Source organism: Acanthopagrus latus, chromosome 9, assembly GCF_904848185.1.
Source record: "Acanthopagrus latus isolate v.2019 chromosome 9, fAcaLat1.1, whole genome shotgun sequence".
Lineage (NCBI taxonomy): Eukaryota > Metazoa > Chordata > Actinopteri > Spariformes > Sparidae > Acanthopagrus > Acanthopagrus latus.
Window position 1 is genome coordinate 27,030,092 of NC_051047.1, and position 19,597 is coordinate 27,049,688.

General features: G+C 43.3%; 1 protein-coding gene and 1 long non-coding RNA gene across 5 annotated transcripts in view; one reads left to right on the top strand and one right to left on the bottom strand.

Annotated features, from left to right (window-relative positions):
• Nucleotides 1-19,597, bottom strand: part of LOC119025996 (inactive dipeptidyl peptidase 10-like) — a 244,104-nt gene that overhangs the window by 16,914 nt on the left and 207,593 nt on the right. For both annotated transcript variants that reach the window (XM_037110048.1, XM_037110049.1), the window contains 10 exons: nucleotides 16,014-16,066; nucleotides 14,155-14,236; nucleotides 11,137-11,257; nucleotides 10,157-10,311; nucleotides 8,185-8,282; nucleotides 6,701-6,824; nucleotides 4,868-4,906; nucleotides 2,688-2,795; nucleotides 761-852; nucleotides 492-539 (listed from right to left, as the gene is read on the bottom strand). In XM_037110048.1, coding sequence (XP_036965943.1) covers nucleotides 492-539; nucleotides 761-852; nucleotides 2,688-2,795; nucleotides 4,868-4,906; nucleotides 6,701-6,824; nucleotides 8,185-8,282; nucleotides 10,157-10,311; nucleotides 11,137-11,257; nucleotides 14,155-14,236; nucleotides 16,014-16,066 — 920 coding nt within the window. The remainder of the gene's footprint in view (nucleotides 1-491; nucleotides 540-760; nucleotides 853-2,687; nucleotides 2,796-4,867; nucleotides 4,907-6,700; nucleotides 6,825-8,184; nucleotides 8,283-10,156; nucleotides 10,312-11,136; nucleotides 11,258-14,154; nucleotides 14,237-16,013; nucleotides 16,067-19,597) is intronic.
• Nucleotides 8,572-15,322, top strand: LOC119025997. Of its 3 annotated transcripts, none has more exons than XR_005076984.1 (7): nucleotides 8,572-9,141; nucleotides 9,391-10,029; nucleotides 10,128-10,342; nucleotides 10,484-10,568; nucleotides 11,095-11,227; nucleotides 14,180-14,355; nucleotides 14,532-15,322. It is a non-coding gene; the product is annotated as an uncharacterized LOC119025997 (long non-coding RNA). The 3 variants fall into 3 exon arrangements; XR_005076982.1 differs by having other exon boundaries at nucleotides 8,572-9,069; XR_005076983.1 differs by lacking the exon at nucleotides 11,095-11,227 and having other exon boundaries at nucleotides 8,572-9,069.

Consider the following 19,597-nt stretch of genomic DNA (forward strand, 5'->3'; position numbering starts at 1 on the left):
TTGCTATTATCATTTTTTATGCAAAAAATCTGGGTTGTTTTGTTTGTGTTATAGAGAAATTAACTTGTAATTAAGACAAAAACAAACTACTGTCTTACTATCTGGAGACTCATGATGCCAAATTATTTCAGACTGATCTCTGCTGGATGTGTTTGTTATAATCAAAGTCTTTATATTTTTTTAGAATTGGTGAAACTGGAGTCCGTCATTGTTGTTAGCAGGACAAATTATTTGCGGATGAAAGGTGCAAAATAAAAGCAGCATCACCCTGTAACAACAAAATTGTTGTTTTTGAAACGACATCGGGAGAAGAAGACATAAAGTCAACGCTCTAATAAGAGGACCGGGTTAATAAAAGTGCCTGGCAATTATCTTGTAATGGAAAAAAAAGCTCATTAAAAATCTCTGTGTGGTTGTGTAATCTTTGAAGCGCTCTCAGAACAGCGGCTGTCAGCAGATGCTACTGTGTAATTACAAAGTGCAAAGCAAACCTGAAAAGTTGGCGTCTGCGCGTCGACCCCTCTGTGCTGAGGAAATAACTGCAGAGAAAACAGACGAGACGAGTTAAATACTGACCGCCGTCCTCCCATTGTAAACATATCATACGTATAATTAGCAAACCACACAATCTTCATGTACCGTTTGAGCTCAGTGACTCAAATGTGACTCATCAGCAGACAGCGTTGATGCTCATTAGTAAGAGAATGTGATTTTTGGGTCGTGTTTGCTTGTTTTGAAGGAGCGTGTGATTCAGACTCACAGGTTGTCAGTGTTCTCGTCGTAGGCGATGATCCTGGTCACCTCCCAGTTCCCTGATGTCAGATGTCGGACTTCGTTTTGATCTGCTCTGAACTGAGAGAGACAGCAGAGGATGAGTGACGGTTATCTGACGGAACCTGAACTTCACATGCAGGAAAAACGATAAACAGGAAGCTGTTTGTGAGGTCGTCTTCTCATAAGCTTACATACAATCGGACATCTTTCTGAAACAGTACTCGCTCTGCGTGCCGTTCTAAAGTGTGCAGGTTCAAACTGCTTCCACTTCACTTGTCAGACTTAGAAACACCATCCACACTTGGATAATCTGTGAGAGGCGGCTGTGACGGATTATAATGCTGCAAAAACTTAAACTTTAAGTGTCTTCTGGCTGAAAGGGAAGCTAGCTGCAGACACACGGTTGGTAGCGGTGAAGCAAAATGAAGTTTTAAAGTTTTTAAAGTTTTTAATTTGGGCAAAAGAATGTTATTGTGTTGTGTTATTGTGAATGTGTTGTTGCCACGGTGCCAGTTTGAGCATCCATTCAGCACCTCTGGATGGTGAGAGATTTGTTATTTTGCCTCAACAAAGTTAAATTATCTATTGGTGGAATTTGTCCTATTTGAAAGTCAAATTTATGGTTTCATACGCCTTCGACAAAGACCCCTGATGATGAAGAAACCATCGATAGTACGACAGAAAGAGCGATCAAAGTTTAAATCTGAAAGTTTCAGGATATGATATTGACAGCAGCAGCAGACACAGGAGGACCACAAGTTCAGACCGAAGTGAAGGCTGAGAAAAAGACAACAGTCAAGTTTGGAGAACTTTGCAGACTGGCTGAAATATTAATGACGGAGAAACTAGACGTCGCTGTGAACATCCAGCCGAGGCAGCGACTGGAGGAAATACCGATGAAGAGTTGCATCATCAGCGAGGAGGTTCTTCAGCTCGTATGTTTTGCTCACAGTGAACTTGTTTAGGGGACTTTTTCAAAGCTGGGCGTCGGGGCTCTTTCCTCCCTCTGCTCATGTTGTATCAAAGTCTCCCAAAAGTTTTCCCACTCAGCAAACCTGAACCTGAACACAACTGAAGCACCAGCCCGCGTCGTCTAAACAGCTTTCAGCGCTGCCAGGAGTGAGGAGCGCCAGAGGAGCCGCTGACGGCGCTGATCCAACTCTCTGGATGCTTGTCTTTGCTTTCCCATTTCTACCAGTGTCAAACCAAAACCAGACAGAAGCGGAAGATCAGAAAACTTCAACATGAATTATTTGTGGTTGTTTTTTGAAGACGTTCACACAGAAAGGCTTGTGATTTAAGACACAGGGAGCTGTTGGCACCTCAGTGTTCGTCTCAAACAGCTTCTTTTAACTGTAGAAACATTAATCATGGAAGCTAAACATGCTCACCCAGTGATTTATTCACCAAAAAACCTAACAGAGTTTAATTGGAAGACCATCTGAGGAGCCTCTGTGGTACAGAAACAGCAGGGAGACGATCAATGACCCACAAAATCTGCACTCAAATAAGCCCGTCCCCCGACAGCACCGCTGGAATCCAACACACAGCTTCTTTGGATCAGGATGCGGATGTTTTAATATCTGTGTTGATGTGAACAGAACTCTTTTTATTGGATTTTTGTGCTGGTACAGTTGGGGAGGAAAGTATCATAAATCAGCTGCTTGATTATGGCAACGCTTCAATTAACGGTTTAACAACAGCATGACAAATAAGAGCTGCTGCGAGTAATTTCCTCTATTTTTGGTGAAGCGATTTGACAGCGTACACTCGGCTGCACATTAAATAAAGCAGCTTCATTAAAGTTGTGGCAACACGCAGCGTTCATCCGGTTAGAATGAAGGATTTAACATAATCCCTCGGGTATGAAATATGGGGTTACACGCTGTTTTGACTATAAAGTGGACCTTCACCTGTGTGGTGAACATGGCGATGTGATGAAACTCTCCGCGCCCTCCTTGTTTGACCGGGACAGTCAGGAAGAATCTGCTGCCGTCTTTGGAGAACACCGGTTCTTGAGTCTGCAGAAAGTAAAGACACATCAACATACATAAATCAACACATTCCTGTTTAAAAATGGGAGAAAATAATGTCTGAATTTGATTTACTAGTGTGAAAAGGTGCAAAACACAACGTTAGTAGCATCTTTTTTAAAGGCTAACGTTATGTTTACCCGCGACGTCAACAACAAGAAGAAGTGGACTGAAATGACGATGAGTGATGTGCAAGTGGCTTCTACAGTAAAGCCACTTCTCAGCCTGAAGGTAGTCGGTGATATTTTGTTTAAATGTCTGTTTTGCTTCTGTGGGGACCGACGATTGATGTGACAGTCAGTGAGTGAATCTTTTCTAAGAGAAGAAACATGTCGATAGCATGATCAAGAGAAAAGTGAACTGTTTACTGGAACCTGAAACTCCAAGACAGCAGTTAAAAGTAAGTTTATGCAAACTGCTGTACTTAAAGTGAGCACTGCACGCATAAACATCAATTTTCTCATTATGTGGAGTCATGAGTGAACCGGTGGAAACAACAGTTTAATGTCTGATGGTTCCTGACAGTCTGTTTTCACTCGCAACACGTCCAACACAGCAGCCTGGTCAGTAGCCCTGACTACGATTCTGAGTTTGCTCCTTTAGTTACCCTTCTAGAATAATATCTGGAAGCTCCCTTTAAGTTATTGAATAAAGAGTGCTGGTTGTGTTGGTCATATTCTACACTTTCCCCTAGAGGACAGGGGTTCACGTCAGTTATGTTGTGTAACTTACATAAATTATATAATGTAAGTGATGTGACTGAGAGGTATTCTAACACAAATAAGAAAGTTTTCCTAAACCCAACAAGTAGTTTTGGCATCTCAACCCAACAAGTACTAATGGCGTCTAAACCCAACAAGTAGTTTTGGCGTCTAAACCCAACAAATAGTTTTGGCGTCTAAACCCAACAAGTAGTTTTAGAGCTTCAGATTATTTCTAACAATGTGATATTACCTCTTTTATTGAAGTCATGTAAATTAATGCTTCTTACGCCATTGAACTTGGCCAACCTCACTATAATTTGTGAGAACATTTGGAGAACATGTTCCGGGTGGTAGAGCAGATGCTTGGCTACAAATTCAAATTCATGAAACAGACACTAAAAAAAAAAAGAAGAAATCTCTCTCAGTAAAATCAACACATTCTGCCTCAGATGGATGGCGTTGATTCAGAATGAGCATTTGGCATTCACCAAAAAAAGTGCTGTGAGCGTACTTCCTACGTGGAAATCTGTTAGCATGGCCGCACTCTCTGCACTCACACAACCTCATAGTCAGTAAATGAGCGTTTCGCAGATTACCACCTTAACAAAGACAAGCAGCTGTGCCTGCCAAGATTGTCAAGTGGTGAAATTACCCACCACTAAAGCCAAACATCTATGGCTGCGGGGCTATATGATCAAATCCAGCCAGGATTCTTCTTCCTCTGCCTCCATCTGTGACTAGAAGATGCCAACACTGAATAAACTGCATTCTCTCCTCTGAAACTCTCTCATATTAGGTATTTTCATTCAAATGTTTCTTAGCCCAGAGAAATAACAATTTGGATATTTTCTTTTTCACCATATCTAATCGAAACCAGTGGTACAGTGTCACGTTTCTGCCTCTCCGGCTGCCAGAATCTTGAATGTTCATGGTTGCGATCTCGACAAGAGGAGTTTATTCAAATATTTCTCCTTCTGCAAAAACATTATAAAAAGCTCAATATACATTCCAGTTATGCAAATTTCCCCAATGACACTCAATAAAGTGAATGAAAACACAGATGTATACGGCTCCTTCTTTGGATTTCAACTTCAGCTGTATCTTTATCACCAGGGAAGTCTCTATACTTTGCTCTGAAATCCTACATGTAACAACGAAGAGAATGATTTCAGCTGTCAGATTTCAGGGAATGAAAAGAGTCGTTCCTGCGAGCTACAGCACGACTGTGTAGAAATATGTTGGATATGAGGGGGGGAAAAAAACATTGAAGCTGTACATCATGTCACATCATTTGAAAGGTATTGACAGCACTGGAGCACAGAGATGTATAGACGTATGACATGGAGAGCACTTTACCTGCTTGGAGAGCCAGAGCTCAGAGCTTTCTTCATGTCTCTGGAAAAAAAAAGATGTCGGAGAAAAATGTTAGACAGCCGTACAATACAGCAAATTGTGGGAGCTGTGTAATCACATTTTTCCACAGTCAAAATTATTTTCCCCTGGCAGCAGGACATTTGTGAAAGTGTCAAATTTTTCAGATTTTGTAAAAAGTTATTTTGGAGAAACACTTCAGTGGCATATTTTCCAGACCAAATCATCTGTCACGTAATGGGCCCCTTATTTTGTCGTTTATTTTAACACGCCACTGGGGACACCATTCCCAGTCTGAGCCCTCATTTCAAACCAATATGCATGAGCTGGGAGCCAGAGTTTTGGCAGGGGAGGCTGGGCGGCGTGTCCAGGCCCGGGCTAAGCTGCCTCTTGGCTGTGCAGCATGTTTGTTCGTGCAAATCACACCAAATCAGGGGCCACAGAACTGGAAAGCGGCCTGTAGAGTCCCACAGTGCAACCCAGGGTTATAACATGGCTGTGTGTCGTCCAAACATGGAGAGAATATGGAGGAGTTTACTCAGATATGTTGGTCATTTTAGAAAAGTTTTCCTCAAACAAAAAAGAAAACTATTAGTTAAACAGCTACGGGCAGATTTTGGTGAACTCCTGCACCGAGCCAGCTAACGGCTGACACGCTAACAGGCCGGGAACATGCTAGCACTTATTATTCCCAATATCTCTCCAAGCTTCTTATCATCTTCTCTGAACTCTACTGTTTATTCCCCTTCTGGCAGTGTGTTCTCAGGATTCTACTTGTTTATCGACTGACTTTCACATTGGGAAGTGGAGAGGATGCTGGAGTTATTAATGATGAGGCTGTCAAACAGGCGACCGCAGGTGCAGCATTTGTAGGCACGACATCACTGGATGTATTTTAAGGAGAGCCGGGGACATTTCCAGCCAGAACTCGGACCATCTCCAGCTGATTGTGGCGACCAAACCGGCTGGTTTTAAAGCCAAACCACGATGTTTTACTGACCATAACAAAGTGTTTTTTTGGTCCTCAACCTAACCAGAGCATGAGAGCAGCATTGTAACAAGAGAGAAACAGAAAACTGAACCTAAATGTAAGATAATACAGAGAAAGTACAGCTTGAACTTATCTGTAGTTTTGCAGGAACTTACTAAGCCAACACTTATCCTGGCGACTGGGTCGAAATAAAAGTATGAAGTTAAAAATCTGCATTATATGGCACTTTAAATATTTAAATGTAGCTTTGAAGCAACACAGCAGGACAGTGTTATGAAGGTAAAGAAAGTTTTAAATGTCTTTGCTGCCACGGCCCTGGATCGTACATCATGCATTCTGTTATCTTTGAAAACTTTCGTATCTGGCAGAGAATTCCAAACAGTTCGTGCCGCTGCGATGCAGATAACGCTCGTCTGCCCGACTGCTGGGAAGGTTAATGAGTCTCACTGAAGGCACTAAAGGCACCTTTACTGTCTGTCTGACATGTGAAAACCAGATGGCACCATTCTTGTCATTCTTACTTGAAACCTTGTGCACTCACAACAACAAAGCAGTTAGCAACCACTTAGCGGTTATAAAGAGCGGGATGATTTAAGGTGACAAGCGCTCATGAACAGAAGGTTGAAGAAAACAAGAGTGGAGACTGAGAACCAGGCCGACAGCAGCAGCTCCATCAGAACATCCACCTTTCAAAGAGCACTCGTCTCCATCTGACTTACTTTAGCGCACAGCTTTTGTTTGCGTTACCAGCGGCGTTCACGTTTCTTTTTCCACGCAGACGACACACTCTCTATATCTCTATCTCACACACACACACACACACAGACCGTGACGCAGGCTCCCGTGGTGGTGTCACACACAGTCAGGATGGAGATGTTCTGGGCCCGATTCAGCCACCTGACAGATGTCCTGGTCTTGCTGATCCACTTCACCATGGTCACATAATGCTCCCTGTGAAAAAAAACAATATGATCACTCGGGTTAGTTCAAGTTCTGTAATTACTGTCGAGGATTGTTATTAAACTGTAGAAGTCGAGGAGAAGCAGATTGATCATATTTGGTTTTTAAAGCAAAATGAAATGAGAATATTCGATGTGTAAAAACTAAACTTTGCACAGATTTGCTGCACACCGTATTTCTACCTGCACTGACTGTCAGAAAAGAATTTCAATAAGTACTAGTCTTTGAGCCTGGTTAAATATCTCATGACTTTAGCAAAGATGAAAGTGGAAGTAGGAACCTGTTTCTGCAGTTAGCTACTGAACGTGGGTCAAGGACACCAGCTGACGCAGCTACAGGGAACGTCCAGTATTTGTTGGTCCTGTCCTGACTTTCTGCTAATTCAGTTCTTCTTTCTTAAACTGAGATTAGACAACAGATTATCTGAGCCATCATGCTGAAGTAAATACTGAGACGGATGACATCCCCGTCGCCTGATCCGCAGGTAATGTTGGAGACAAAGAGTGATAGAAACCAAGGTGAGTGTGTCTGAGTCTGCTCCACTCTTCATATGTTTCCTCACTCCACCAGAACTTGAGACGGTTCAAAACCATCATCCATCATTCTGTTGTGTTCGTCCATTTCTCTTCATTAAAAGTCAAAGTTACAGCTGAGTTGATGATATGATCTTTTATTAATAAACTCTGAGTTAATTACAGGAAATTGTCCATAAATTCTTAACTAGACAAAGAAACGGGAAGGTCAGAGCACACATTAGCATTACATTATTAGAGACGTATGATTAATATTCATCTTTAGCCTGTTGATCTTTATAATTATGTAATTTAAAAGCCAAAAGCTAAAGAACTGGCTGCATTTCTGGGTCTTCCATCAAAAATATTCATAATATTAACACTCTTTATCTATTAATAATAATTTTATATTTTGGGTTTATAAGAAAGGAAATATATTCCAAGGCGTCGCCTGAGGATTTGGAGAATAGTGACGAGCATTTTTAATTGTTTACGAGTTATCTACTGTCAAATGACAAAAAAACCCTTTCGTTCTTAGAAAATGAAGAAGAAAAGAGAACCAGCCCCTCTTTGTGGAACCAGAGAGGACTTTTTAAGAGCCATTATTTTTTTCTGAGAGTACTTTAACTGCGATGCAGAGGCACAGCGAGCTGCCGGGTGCGATTTGTTTCCAATTAATGGTGCAGAGGGAAAAAAAAAGAAGAAGTAAGAAAAAACATCTGAAGTTTAAAAAATGTCAAAAGTTTCCCTTTAGTGCCACAGAAACAGCAGCAGCAGCAGCAGCAGCAGCAGCTGATGATGATGCAAAAGTTTGACAAACAACATGCAGCTCTTCTCACCGCAGCTTGAGCGTCTCTGGAGGCATGAGCTCCAGCGTGTGCGTCGGCCCGTACAGATTCACTACATAGAGCTTCACCGCCGGGTTGGGTTGGCCCGCCTGCACGCAGAACAAACAGTCCAGACTTCAGACAAAAACAAACACACATCATCGCAGGAGGGGAATGTTTTATAAGTCACATTTCTTTTACTGGTGTTGCGGCGGAGACACAAGTCACCTTCCACATACAGTCAGACAGTTACACGTGTGCTGTTATGCAGAAACGATCTCTTTATTTTCTCTGACGAACTTGAAAATTGCTAATCAAACCTGAAACACGGAGAACAGAGACGAGGATTTGCATTCTGTCACTGCTCTCACTCACTACAAATCCACGAGGAGCTCCCGCTCAGACAGAATAACGCCGCTGAGATCAGTGCTGTGGATGTTAATTGAATTCTTGGACTTAATTTGGGATTCTTTGCAGTCATCTTCTCTTTCATCTGCTTTGATTTCCTGTGTAAAGCGCTGCACGCGGCGAGCGCCACGGAAAGATCCGCTGAGAGAACAACAGGTGCCACTTTCAATCAAACACAAGCCAAAGCGACTGTAGCTCGCCGGATACCGTGCGTGAAAACTGGGTTATGTGTATGATGCTCGGGCGAGGCTGCTGTCAGAGGGGAAAACTGCCTGCTGCCTCTTTCACAGGGCGACTGTACACTGCTCGCTGCTCAGAACGAGGGAACACTGGTGGAGAAACCACGTTTCAACTGTTCCTCTTTTAGCTCGCTGGATTCAAACTGTGGATTCAAAGCAAAAACAGTGAAATATCTTCTGGTTTAAGGATCAATTCTGCAGAGAGCTGGAGATGTTTCTATACAATAGGCTATTTCAAGTGTTTTTATCTGTGAGTTGTTTTGTTTGCAGACAACAGGGTGTGAAAAAATACTTTCAGAGAGAACTAAAAATACACCGACAGGTTTGTGTGATACATTCAGAAAGGAAACTAAAAATCATACATATTGCTCCTTTAAAAGGTCCTGTGTGCAGGATGTAGGCACAGATATGGAACCTAATATTTAAAATTATGTTTTTATTAGTGTATAAGCACCCGAAGCTAATGTGCATTAATGCGATTTGTTACCTTAGAATGAGCTTATTATATCTACAGAGGGAGCAGGTCTTATTCCATAAAATCTGCCATGTTGTGCCATCCTCGTTTCTACAGTAGCCCAGACCGGACAAACCGAGCGCTGACTCCAGAGACGGCTGCAGCTTTAAGCCACTTCCTGTGCAGTGGGGCAAAGATAAGAAGTGGAGAAAGAGCACCGTGGGTCGGGATGAGATGGAGCGCAGTGTTGACGAGCAGCTTATTAGCCGAGCGACGAGAGGTGGAAGATGAAGCCTGTGAAGTGGAGGCCGAGGACGAGCAGGCACCACTTACCCCTCATTAGACTCATCTGAGCAGGGGAGAAAGAAAGCTCCTCTTATGAGGGATATTCCAGCTTTGTATAGTGGAAAAATTGGCGCCATAGTTGGCAGCGAGTCCAACAGCGGAGCTCTTTGACAGCGGTGGTAACTACCGGCATCTCTCAAACTCCTCCAAGGGGAGCAGGTGGGTCAGGAGTCAGACTCTGATCACCTCAACCTGATTCAGCTCACTTGGCCGACGATGCAAAGCTCTCCTGCTGGTGGAAGACATTACTCAGCAGCACCAGAGGGGGGCTGCAGATCATGGCGAGCGAGAGAGGGAGTTCAGGTGTGTGGATGCTGCCTGCTGATTGGACAGCGGGTGTAATGATCCGTCTCAGTGTGCTGAGGCTGGATGTGGAAAACCAACAGCGAGGCTCATTTGGGCGCACGGCACGTACGAAATAGAACGATATCGATTTTCTCGTCTCACTCTTGAAAATAAAGCTAACAAGCTCATGTTCCAAAAATGACAACCGATATCTTGCTCTTCAGATTTGCCATGTCCTCTGAATAATGTTTACCTTGGGGTACGGGTACTGCTTTCCTTTGGGGTACGTCATGCCGGTGAACCGAGGTAAAGCCATGTTGGGCACCAGGCTGTCATTGAGGACCAGGAAGGCCAACCTCTCTCCGTCAGGTGACCACCAGTGAGCCACGTGGGTCCCGAGGATCTCCTCTGTTGTGGGAGGACAAACAGAATGAGCCAGGTACTGAAATCAACCTTAAAAGTCAAAGATCGGACAAGATTTATACCGTCTTAACACACAAAATAACACAACATCTCATCTACGGTGCATCAAATGTGTCAAATTCTGATGTGATTACAGCCTTTTTGCTTTTTCTTCTAGTGCGAACACCAAACTGTAATAACAGCGGCTCATTCAAACAGTGAAACGGCTTCAGCAACATCTTTAACATGTCAGTCACAGACAGGTAATCACAAACTATTGTACTGTATCGACATTTAGAAAAAGCGGCCTGATGCAGCCGTTAACAGTCGCACACAATCAAACAAGAGGACCAAACTCACTGAGGTGGAAAGAAAAAAGAGTTACTTTAGAAAAAAAAGGCAACAAATGAAGCTCTTATTTTGTGGTCAACCGTCACTGATTGCTGCATTATTATACTGCATAAACATAATTAAGAGTAAAATGGAAATCAGAGGAGTAAACAACCGTACAGCCGCTGAGGTCGACCGCCTTTTTCCTAAGATTTACATAATCTTCTTCTCTCCTGAGAGGTCGGCCGTCGTCGCTAAGTGCATGCAGCGAGTGTTTACTTACAGCACATAAAGCGCCTGCTCGCAGGCAGTGGGGGAGATATCAGCCCCAGAACAAACATTATGAATATTTAATCGCTGTCTTTTATAAGGTAATGGTTCTCAACACGGGCGTCTACAGTTTAATGAGACAGTCTGTCAAACGCTCGCAGAGTTAAGTTTCATCTTCTCGTCTTAAAGTCCGCAACGTTTAGAAGCCGCCGGTTTATCAGCAGGATTTACCTTCGTAGAGCCAGTCGGCGATCCCGTTGAAGATGACCCCTTCCTTCCCCGACGACGTCAGCCTCAGGGAGTTACTCTTGACGTCTGACTGGTAGTAGATGTTATTCTCAAATATGTAGATCTGAAGAGACAAGGACACAGATCCAGTGATCCTTCTGTTGTCTTGGTTACCTGGGCAACAGGTGACGACTCCCAAAAGACCCTATAAGCAGTTTGGTTTGAGTGCCTTGCTCACGGGCACCTCAGAGCGTTTCCTTTCACTTTCCTAACCCAGATATATCCTGACAACCTGTTCTTCAGCCTGTATTTGAATATGTTTTGTCGATACACACCGGCCTCACTGGATTTACTGCGATGGTGAAGAAAACTTTGAAACTCGACGTTTCTCAGGGAAGTTCTGAGGTTCGGAGGAGCGTCCTTGTCTATCACTTCTGGGCGTTTATACACTGAAGCTTGTTGGAACAATGCAGAAGAACCTTCTGCTGACACGTCTCTCACACAGTTTCACCGATTCAACCTGTCAAACACACACCTGAGAGTCCGATGGAAACAGAATCTTTGTGTCGGCCTCTCCGAAACAGCCGGGTGTGATCATTACGTTAAAAAAAAATAATTTTGAGAGAGCTGTCCTCAGCTTGACCTCTCTGTCAGACGGGCCTGGTGCTGAGTGGCCCGGAAGGCATCAGGATATCATCAGGGCGGTCTGTGAATGTGCTGAACGGTTCAGAGAAATCTGCTGTGAGAATGAACTTTAAATCTGTAATGGGAGGCCTCATTACTATAACTGAGCAGCGTGAGGGAATCAGCCGCGTGAGGTTTGATCAAATTATAGAAGCAGGAAGTTTTAGAGGTTGTAGGAGAACCGGGCCTGAGAGAAATGATTCTCTTCACTTGGTATTTTGTATGATTTATCTATTTCATTTCCTCTAGATGACATTTCTCTCAGTCGAAACGGTAATGAATACAAATTGCCTTTTGTTTAGTAAACTGAAACTACGCTACACATCTAAAATTCATGAAGGACTCATGGGTCCGAATTTTGATGTGAAAGTGACATGACACCAAATCCCAACAGAAGGCCAAAACCCACAGTGTGTTATACAGTAATATACTGTTTAAGATATTGTCCAACTTCAATAATTATATTTTTTTTCCCTAATAGAACAAACAGAATCTTTGTAGTTAAACGAAAATATATTTGAAAAATCAGTGGAGGAATGTGGGAGTTACATTTGTCAGGTGAGAACAAACATGACTTTGAATTCTATTATTAATGTATTAACTGGATGAAATAAAAAGAAACAGTGATATCCTCAAGTGTTTAAAGTAAGATGCAGATTCACTTCACATATCTAAAGTTTGAATAATGTTGGACATTGAATGTTAAATGTGTCAAATTGAGTTGGATTAAAAAGATTAGTGTTGAATCTTGAAAAAGTGCAGAATATTTCCCACGACTGAAATCATATTCGTGTCTGGAGGAAGTCGGTGAAGCTACTTTGAAACTCTTTGCTCCCAAACTTCGCAATCAGTGCTAGAAAAGGTCAAAACTATGGCATGAAACACATATTGTGGAGTCAGAGTGATCTGCACTTTCTGATCTCTTTATCTCGTGATGAATAAATGTTCATAAATCCACTTAAAAGTCACAGAAAGAATATGCTCGTAATATCTACAGAACTTGCTTTAGAATCGTCACATTTTTAAGTTTTCTTCAGTACCAAACAAATCCAGTGATTCTTGTCTGTACATACATGTGTTCACTGCAAACATTAACTGCTGATAGTTTATTCGGCATATTTTTTTATGGTGCTAATGCAAAGAAAAGTAAACAGATGTAGCCTTACGCAGCACAATGTAACTCACTGAACACGACCTCGGCAGCATTACAATGCCTGTGAAAGGGGGCAGCAGGATGTGTGTGTGTGTGATAAACACTCACAAATGATCAAAGACATTCAAACTGGGGGGGAAAAAAAAAAAACAGCAATTAGCTCGTCAGCTATTCCTGTTCGGTGCTGCTGTGGGTGACCGGCTCCTTCCTTCAGACGTGATGAGCAGACACCCCTGATTCATATTCTGGCATCTTCCTAATGAGAATACACAAATTCCCAAAGAAACGCTACAAGGCTCGCTTGCACACTCTTTCGCAAAAAACACACACACACACACACACACACACACACACACACACACACACACACACACACATGTCGTGTCATTGTTTCCAGCGACGCACACCCGGCTAATGATGCTGCATATGCCACTGGAGAGGGAGAGAGAGAGACAGAGAGCCTTCACAGCCAGCCTGGCTCTCACCTCCTTATCACCATAATGACTTCCTAATGGAGTCGTGTTTGATTTATGCTCAAATATTACACGCTGGAATTTGCAAATATGGACAAAGCAGCTCTACTATGCTTTAGCTTTTAAGCTGTCAACAGAAGAAAAAAAAAGGAAAGAAAAGAAAGCCTCCCCATCTGTTTGGTGCAGATAAATAAATAAAACAGTATGATGGAAGAAAATTAGCATCTAATTAGATTCCCTCAAAAATTGAATGTGAGTAAATTATGAGAGTGGAGAATCCTGAATTAGAAGCGCTTGTCATAAAAAACAAAACAAAACAAAAAACACACACACTTTGTTTGTGTGTATCCTGACAGTTTGAATAGACACACACACACACACACACACACACACACACACACACACACCTCCGAGCATGTTTTGCCAGTCAATGTCACCTACAAGGCCCGGAGCTGAAGGTCAGCTCTCACTCTGCCGGCTGCACAGACATCCTGCTCTGTTTTTCTGTAGACGGCGTCACATGAAGCTCGACGCTCTCAGAGACACAATTAACTGTAGAGAAAAGCCCGTACGTGATCTTATCCTCACTGATCCTCAAAATGCAATAATGCAAATGCAGTTAGAGTGAGGCGGCGCTGAAAGTCAGGCTGAAGCTGTGGAAAGGTTTTTTTTTGTTTTTTTTTATTTATTTGTTTCCCTGCGTGTTCTCACCAGCTGCTGTCCTTGGACTCCCCAGGCTGCGTACTGCAGGACAGAGTTCACCACCTCTGGAGGGTCCAGCTCCCAAAGCTCCCTGAGAATAAAGACAATAAAGCAACATCATCGCTCACATCTGCTAAAGGTGGTCCTCGGACATCACGCTGCAGGCCGATTAATCACTGACGTCAGTTATCAAGTCACCTCGAGTGCCAGGTTTGTTGATATTAACAGTTTTATTTCAGGGCTATTAATTGAAATTGCAGCTGAAAATATCAGTTACAGCCCTGAGGCACATGTATAATTAGTAACAGATAATTTTTCCATTTAAAATGAAGCAGATAGAGTTAGTGCACATTCTGTGTATATTAATGCTAATTGTTTTTACACAGACTACGTGTCCAATCGAGCTCTGGAGACAGAACGGCAGCCTGATATCACAGATGACCAAGATTAAATGAATATTCCAGTGCGATGCCCCCCCAGAGTGACACGATAACAGAGGAATTTATCACAAAACCTCCTGAAGTTAATCGGCCATGTGAAGCTTTAATCCTGTCAGATGAGCAGCAGGAGTCTTGGATCAGCACCTCGGACAGCGACTGTGGTTGTTTTAAAGATCTGTGTGTGAAACAGCAGGAAGCTCCAGACTGTCGGCTGACGGACTAAAACCTTTATCATAACGAAACAGTTTACAACCCCACAGTCAACATGAGCCTGAGCCCAGATCTGCTGAGTGACTTGTCTTTTATTTGACTGATGATCTCTTGTTTTCTGGCTCAGACTGGCCTTTGTTAGTTCTGCTGCTGATGGAGAGTATTGATATCGATTTGCATGATGGAACCACCTGAAGGGATTTCCCTAAAGCAGAGGTTTCCTCCACTGTTGTCGTCCAAGGTCATGAAACATCGATGCTACTCTGTGACCCTGCGGTGTCTCTGTAGCTTCTGCAGGAGATGCACAAAGCCTTCTGACTATCCAGCTGTTCAAACATGTAATTAATGTTAGATTAATGCACGAAAACGACTCGAGTAAGTCGAGCGAAAGAATGCTGACACAAACCGCTCCTGGGACTTCACAGTCCTCGGTGGAGAAGTTGCTCTGATGATCTGTAGGTTTACACTGGAGTCACTTTACAGCCCGGCACATTGATGCTAAAAGGTGCCTTTTGTGTTTGCATGAGATGTCGAGGGACGGGACAAAACATCTGTATGTGATGCAGTGGAAGTGAGACTGGACTCCCACAGGGGAGTGAGGGAGATCCTGAATGAGGTGGCGGTGCTGGTGTTCGCTGGTTGTCGTAGCTGAAGCTTCCTGACCTTCGCTCACTTATCAGCACAGTCAGAAGTGGCTGTTCCAAACAGCTCATGGAGGCAATCAAGACACTTTAAAACACTTCAAACCTTTTTTTTTTGTTTTGTTTTGTTTTGCGACACAAATCTCTGCTCCCTCTCTGAGCACAGACATGATACACAGACTTTACAACAGTATGTGCATCACAAATAAATACAAGTCTTTTAAGTTTCCTTCAGTTTCAGACTAATCCAGCGACAGATGTCTGGACTGCTGATATCTAACTCAGCATTTAGTTAATGGAGCCAATTTCCTAAAATAAATTCACCTGCACCAGTTTTATCTGAGGGGGCGTCCACAGTGCCCGACTTCCGACCTCAGTGCCCAAATTCCTCCACACATTGTATCTGTGGCCCTGAAACAGCCACTGTCTCTTCATACATGTGTGATTTACTGTATATTCAGAGTGTCTGTGTAGCAGTTTTGCGAACGGGCTCGATTCAGTTTCCTTGATGAACGAGTGTTTCATCGCAGACAGTTTGCCTCACGGCACGTCGACTGAGCAGAACAAAAACACTCACCGTGTGTGAACGTTGTAGATACTGTAGGAGGCCATGTAGGAGTGGCGGTAAACCTTCAGCAAGATAAAGACAGAGAGAGAGAGATTAAAAGATGACTGTCTGAAACATTAACGAGAGAGGCAGCGGCGGTGCCACAGATAATGACATCATGACAAGAAATGAAAAGGAAGAAGGCGTCAAACAAAACAGACTGCTGGCTGTTCTCGCTGATAGAATCGGTAGACAATGCAATTTGCATGGGTGACAGCTGCGGGACGAGACATTTTAATTCCATCTGAGGAACCCATCAGCGCCGAGTGCCTCTGTGCTGAAAGCCCGGGAGAGACGGAGGGAGCGAGGGAGCGAGGGAGCGAGGGAGCGAGGGAGCGAGGGAGCGACATTCAAAGTGACAGAGGGCTGCATGTAGAGCTGCCTGGAGCCCCCCGCTGCAGACGGACACTGTGGCTGACATGATAATAGACCTCTGACCGCCGCCGCTGATCCAGGCGCAGAAACACGCCGCCGTGTTTGTTTTTGTTTGCATTTTACCACGAAAATGACACTCAGGTATTCAGCTCGGATACAAAGCAGAGGAACCTACTGAGAGAGGGAAGTCTGATGTTACATCCTGTACTGCTGCTAGATAGATAGATAGATAGATAGATAGATAGATAGATAGATAGATAGATAGATAGATAGATAGATAGATAGATAGATAGATAGATAGATAGATAGAAAGATAGATAGATAGATAGATAGAAAGATAGATAGATAGATAGATAGATAGATAGATAGATAGATAGATAGATAGATAGATAGAAGCCGCCAAGAAAATCTAAATACAAGAAAAATGCCACAAGCCCTCGATGAAAACTCCAAAATCTTCTCTCGAGAACAGTTCAAGGTTGTGAAAAAAACGAACGGAAAACTTTAAACAAGAGTAACTAAACTTGATTGGTCTGTTTTTTGTTTTTTTTTAAAGTTTATGTTGCTGTAAATTGTTGAAAAATGATTAATTGAATAGTTTTAGGTAATTTACTTCCAAAAACAAATGAAAGGAGAGACTGTGTGGAATAGACAGACGGTGGTTACAGCTGATAAACATGTATGGTTCACCGCTCATCCTGCAGACCCTCACAGTCTACCACGCTACAGGAGAGAGCTGCACACTTCTGTCTGACTGCTGGCACTCCACATTAACACTGAGCTGCAGAATCATCTAATATTAATCACACTGACAGATAAGCAGGGCTGTCTGTGCAGATCAGACGAGCTCTGCCACCACTAAGGAAATCATTTCTTTGTGGGCTTTGTGGGAAAATGATGAAACAGGAAGTGGTGCTCCCTAAATCGGAGCTACAACGATGGAAAGTGTCACACAAAGTGTCTTTATCCATGGATAATACGTGCCTTCTTTCAGTCAGGTGGGGAACGTGATGATGGGATGAGCAGTGACGGAGGCACAGACTGATGAATTACTGAGACCGCCAACAAAATCACAACGACGAGCCGACGTGAGTGATCTGCCAGACTGAGACAGAAGCTGATCTGAGTCTGTGTTAAGACTGGGTACCAATGATACCAAAGCCAGATATTTGTCCTGAGTAAAATGGGGATTCCCGCTGATGCAGGAAGCAAAACATCTAAAATTAGACGTGCAGAAATGAAATGTTTCAACATTTCCAGGGTTTGCAGACCGGTTGTCTCAATAAGAGACCAGAGGACGAGCTGCACGCTGACGAATCTGTGTTTGTGAGGATGCTCTGAGATTCAACCTGCCCTAAAAACAGTGTGAAGAAACAGCCATCAGCACCTTTTCATTCCACTGCAGCTGTTACTGTAAGAAGTATTGTGTAGCCCAGTGGCACAAGTGAGCTCCCTGATACATCCCTGTCCCCTGCAGGGAGGAGCCAGAGGCTCCGCGTCCTCCTGGAAGGTTGTCGTCCAGCATGGAGTTAATTTTGGACCGTCGCTTCAGGGCTGCCGTACCCGACAGAGAGGGAGCGCCTTCATGTTTTTATTCACTGTTCTTCATACGAGTGTGTAACTCCTGCTGGCAGCTCGATGCTGCAACACAACACCACACAAAAGCAACAGCACGTCTTTATCAGACTGACTCACATTCACACAGCAGTGTCGGGTGGAGTGTCTCTGGAAACACTAAAGCAGCTGTCATCTGTACTTTTTCATGGTAACGATTATTCTAATGACTGCGTAATGTCCACCATCGGGTATCAAACAGCCTCAACTAGCGAATATTGAAACATGTCTTGGCATTCGACACCAAATTTTAATACCTCATCACTGTCAGTGAGCCACTCACATGCAGCAGGCTTGTCGGATGTCTCGAGGCACGCAGGTGTTGGTTTCAGTACCTGGGAACGTCTGAGCCTTAGAGAATTGTCTCATGACTGTGTAAAGTTCCCCTGAGTGCCACTGAGACTTTCAGCATCTTTCAACACATTATTTTGACTCTCTGGCTCACAACTTCAGACTGTTTTACAGCATTATTGTCATAAAAAAAGCTCTACAACCCTGTTGTGCAGGAAACTACCTGCTAGACACCAAACAGGTAACAGGCAACCTGAAGATAAACACATAAACAACCAAAAGCTTTTATTTTGGTGACTAAATCATGATAACACGAACATAATTCAACCATACATCCTGTTTTTTTCAACACACTTTTGATTCCACGTTGGATAAAACTTTTCCCAATCTGATAAGTTTCTGAGGAGTTAGTGGGGACCCAGGTGAGCTTCGCCAGGTGAAAAATAAAGAATGCTGCTGTGTATTTTTCCAGATGTGCAGAGCCGAATGACTGACCACGTCGGCTGCAGAGATGGTGATCCGTCAGCGTCGCATCACAGCTCGTTTCTGCTGCCAGCAGGAGACGCAGAGATCATCCGTCACTGCAGGTGCTGAGCGTTCTTGCAGTAACTACAGTATTCTGCAGGCCCCTTAATGTGAAACACTGCGTATGATACTATGTTTATGTTGCAGTGTAAATGCTACCCAACCCTACAGAGAGCAGAGCATATTATCATCTTTTTCTCCAAAGTGCACTTGTGAGAAACTAAGCAGATGTTAATGAGGCATGTGGCAGTTATAAAGACATTATACAAAGACTACAATAAGGCTTTGGATTCCAGCCTAAGCGCCTATGAACGGCCCATAACAATAAGCAGGGACATCAATAACAGAGACTCTGGTTTCGAAGTGAAAGTAAATGACTGTTTAGAGAGGAGAGGATTCACCCGGCTCAGCGTGACTCACGGTGCTCCATGTAAATTTGCGGCGTTATTACAAACATCTCTCTGTGTTGGTGAGAGCAAAAAAAGTGCGATTCTCCAAGGTGCTCGGACACGTTTGTCACACTCTGTCGGGCTGAAACTTCCTGATTTTATGTTGTAAAATAGAAAGAAAGAAAAAAAAAATCCTCCATGAGCCTCAAACAAAATGAACTTTTCAGCAGGACTCCATTAAATGAGGTGTAGAACACACATGGGTGTTTTTTCTCTGACCTTTGTTTGCCGCTTCGATGATAACACACACACACACACACACACACACAAAAAAAGTGCTGTGACATTTTCAACACTCAA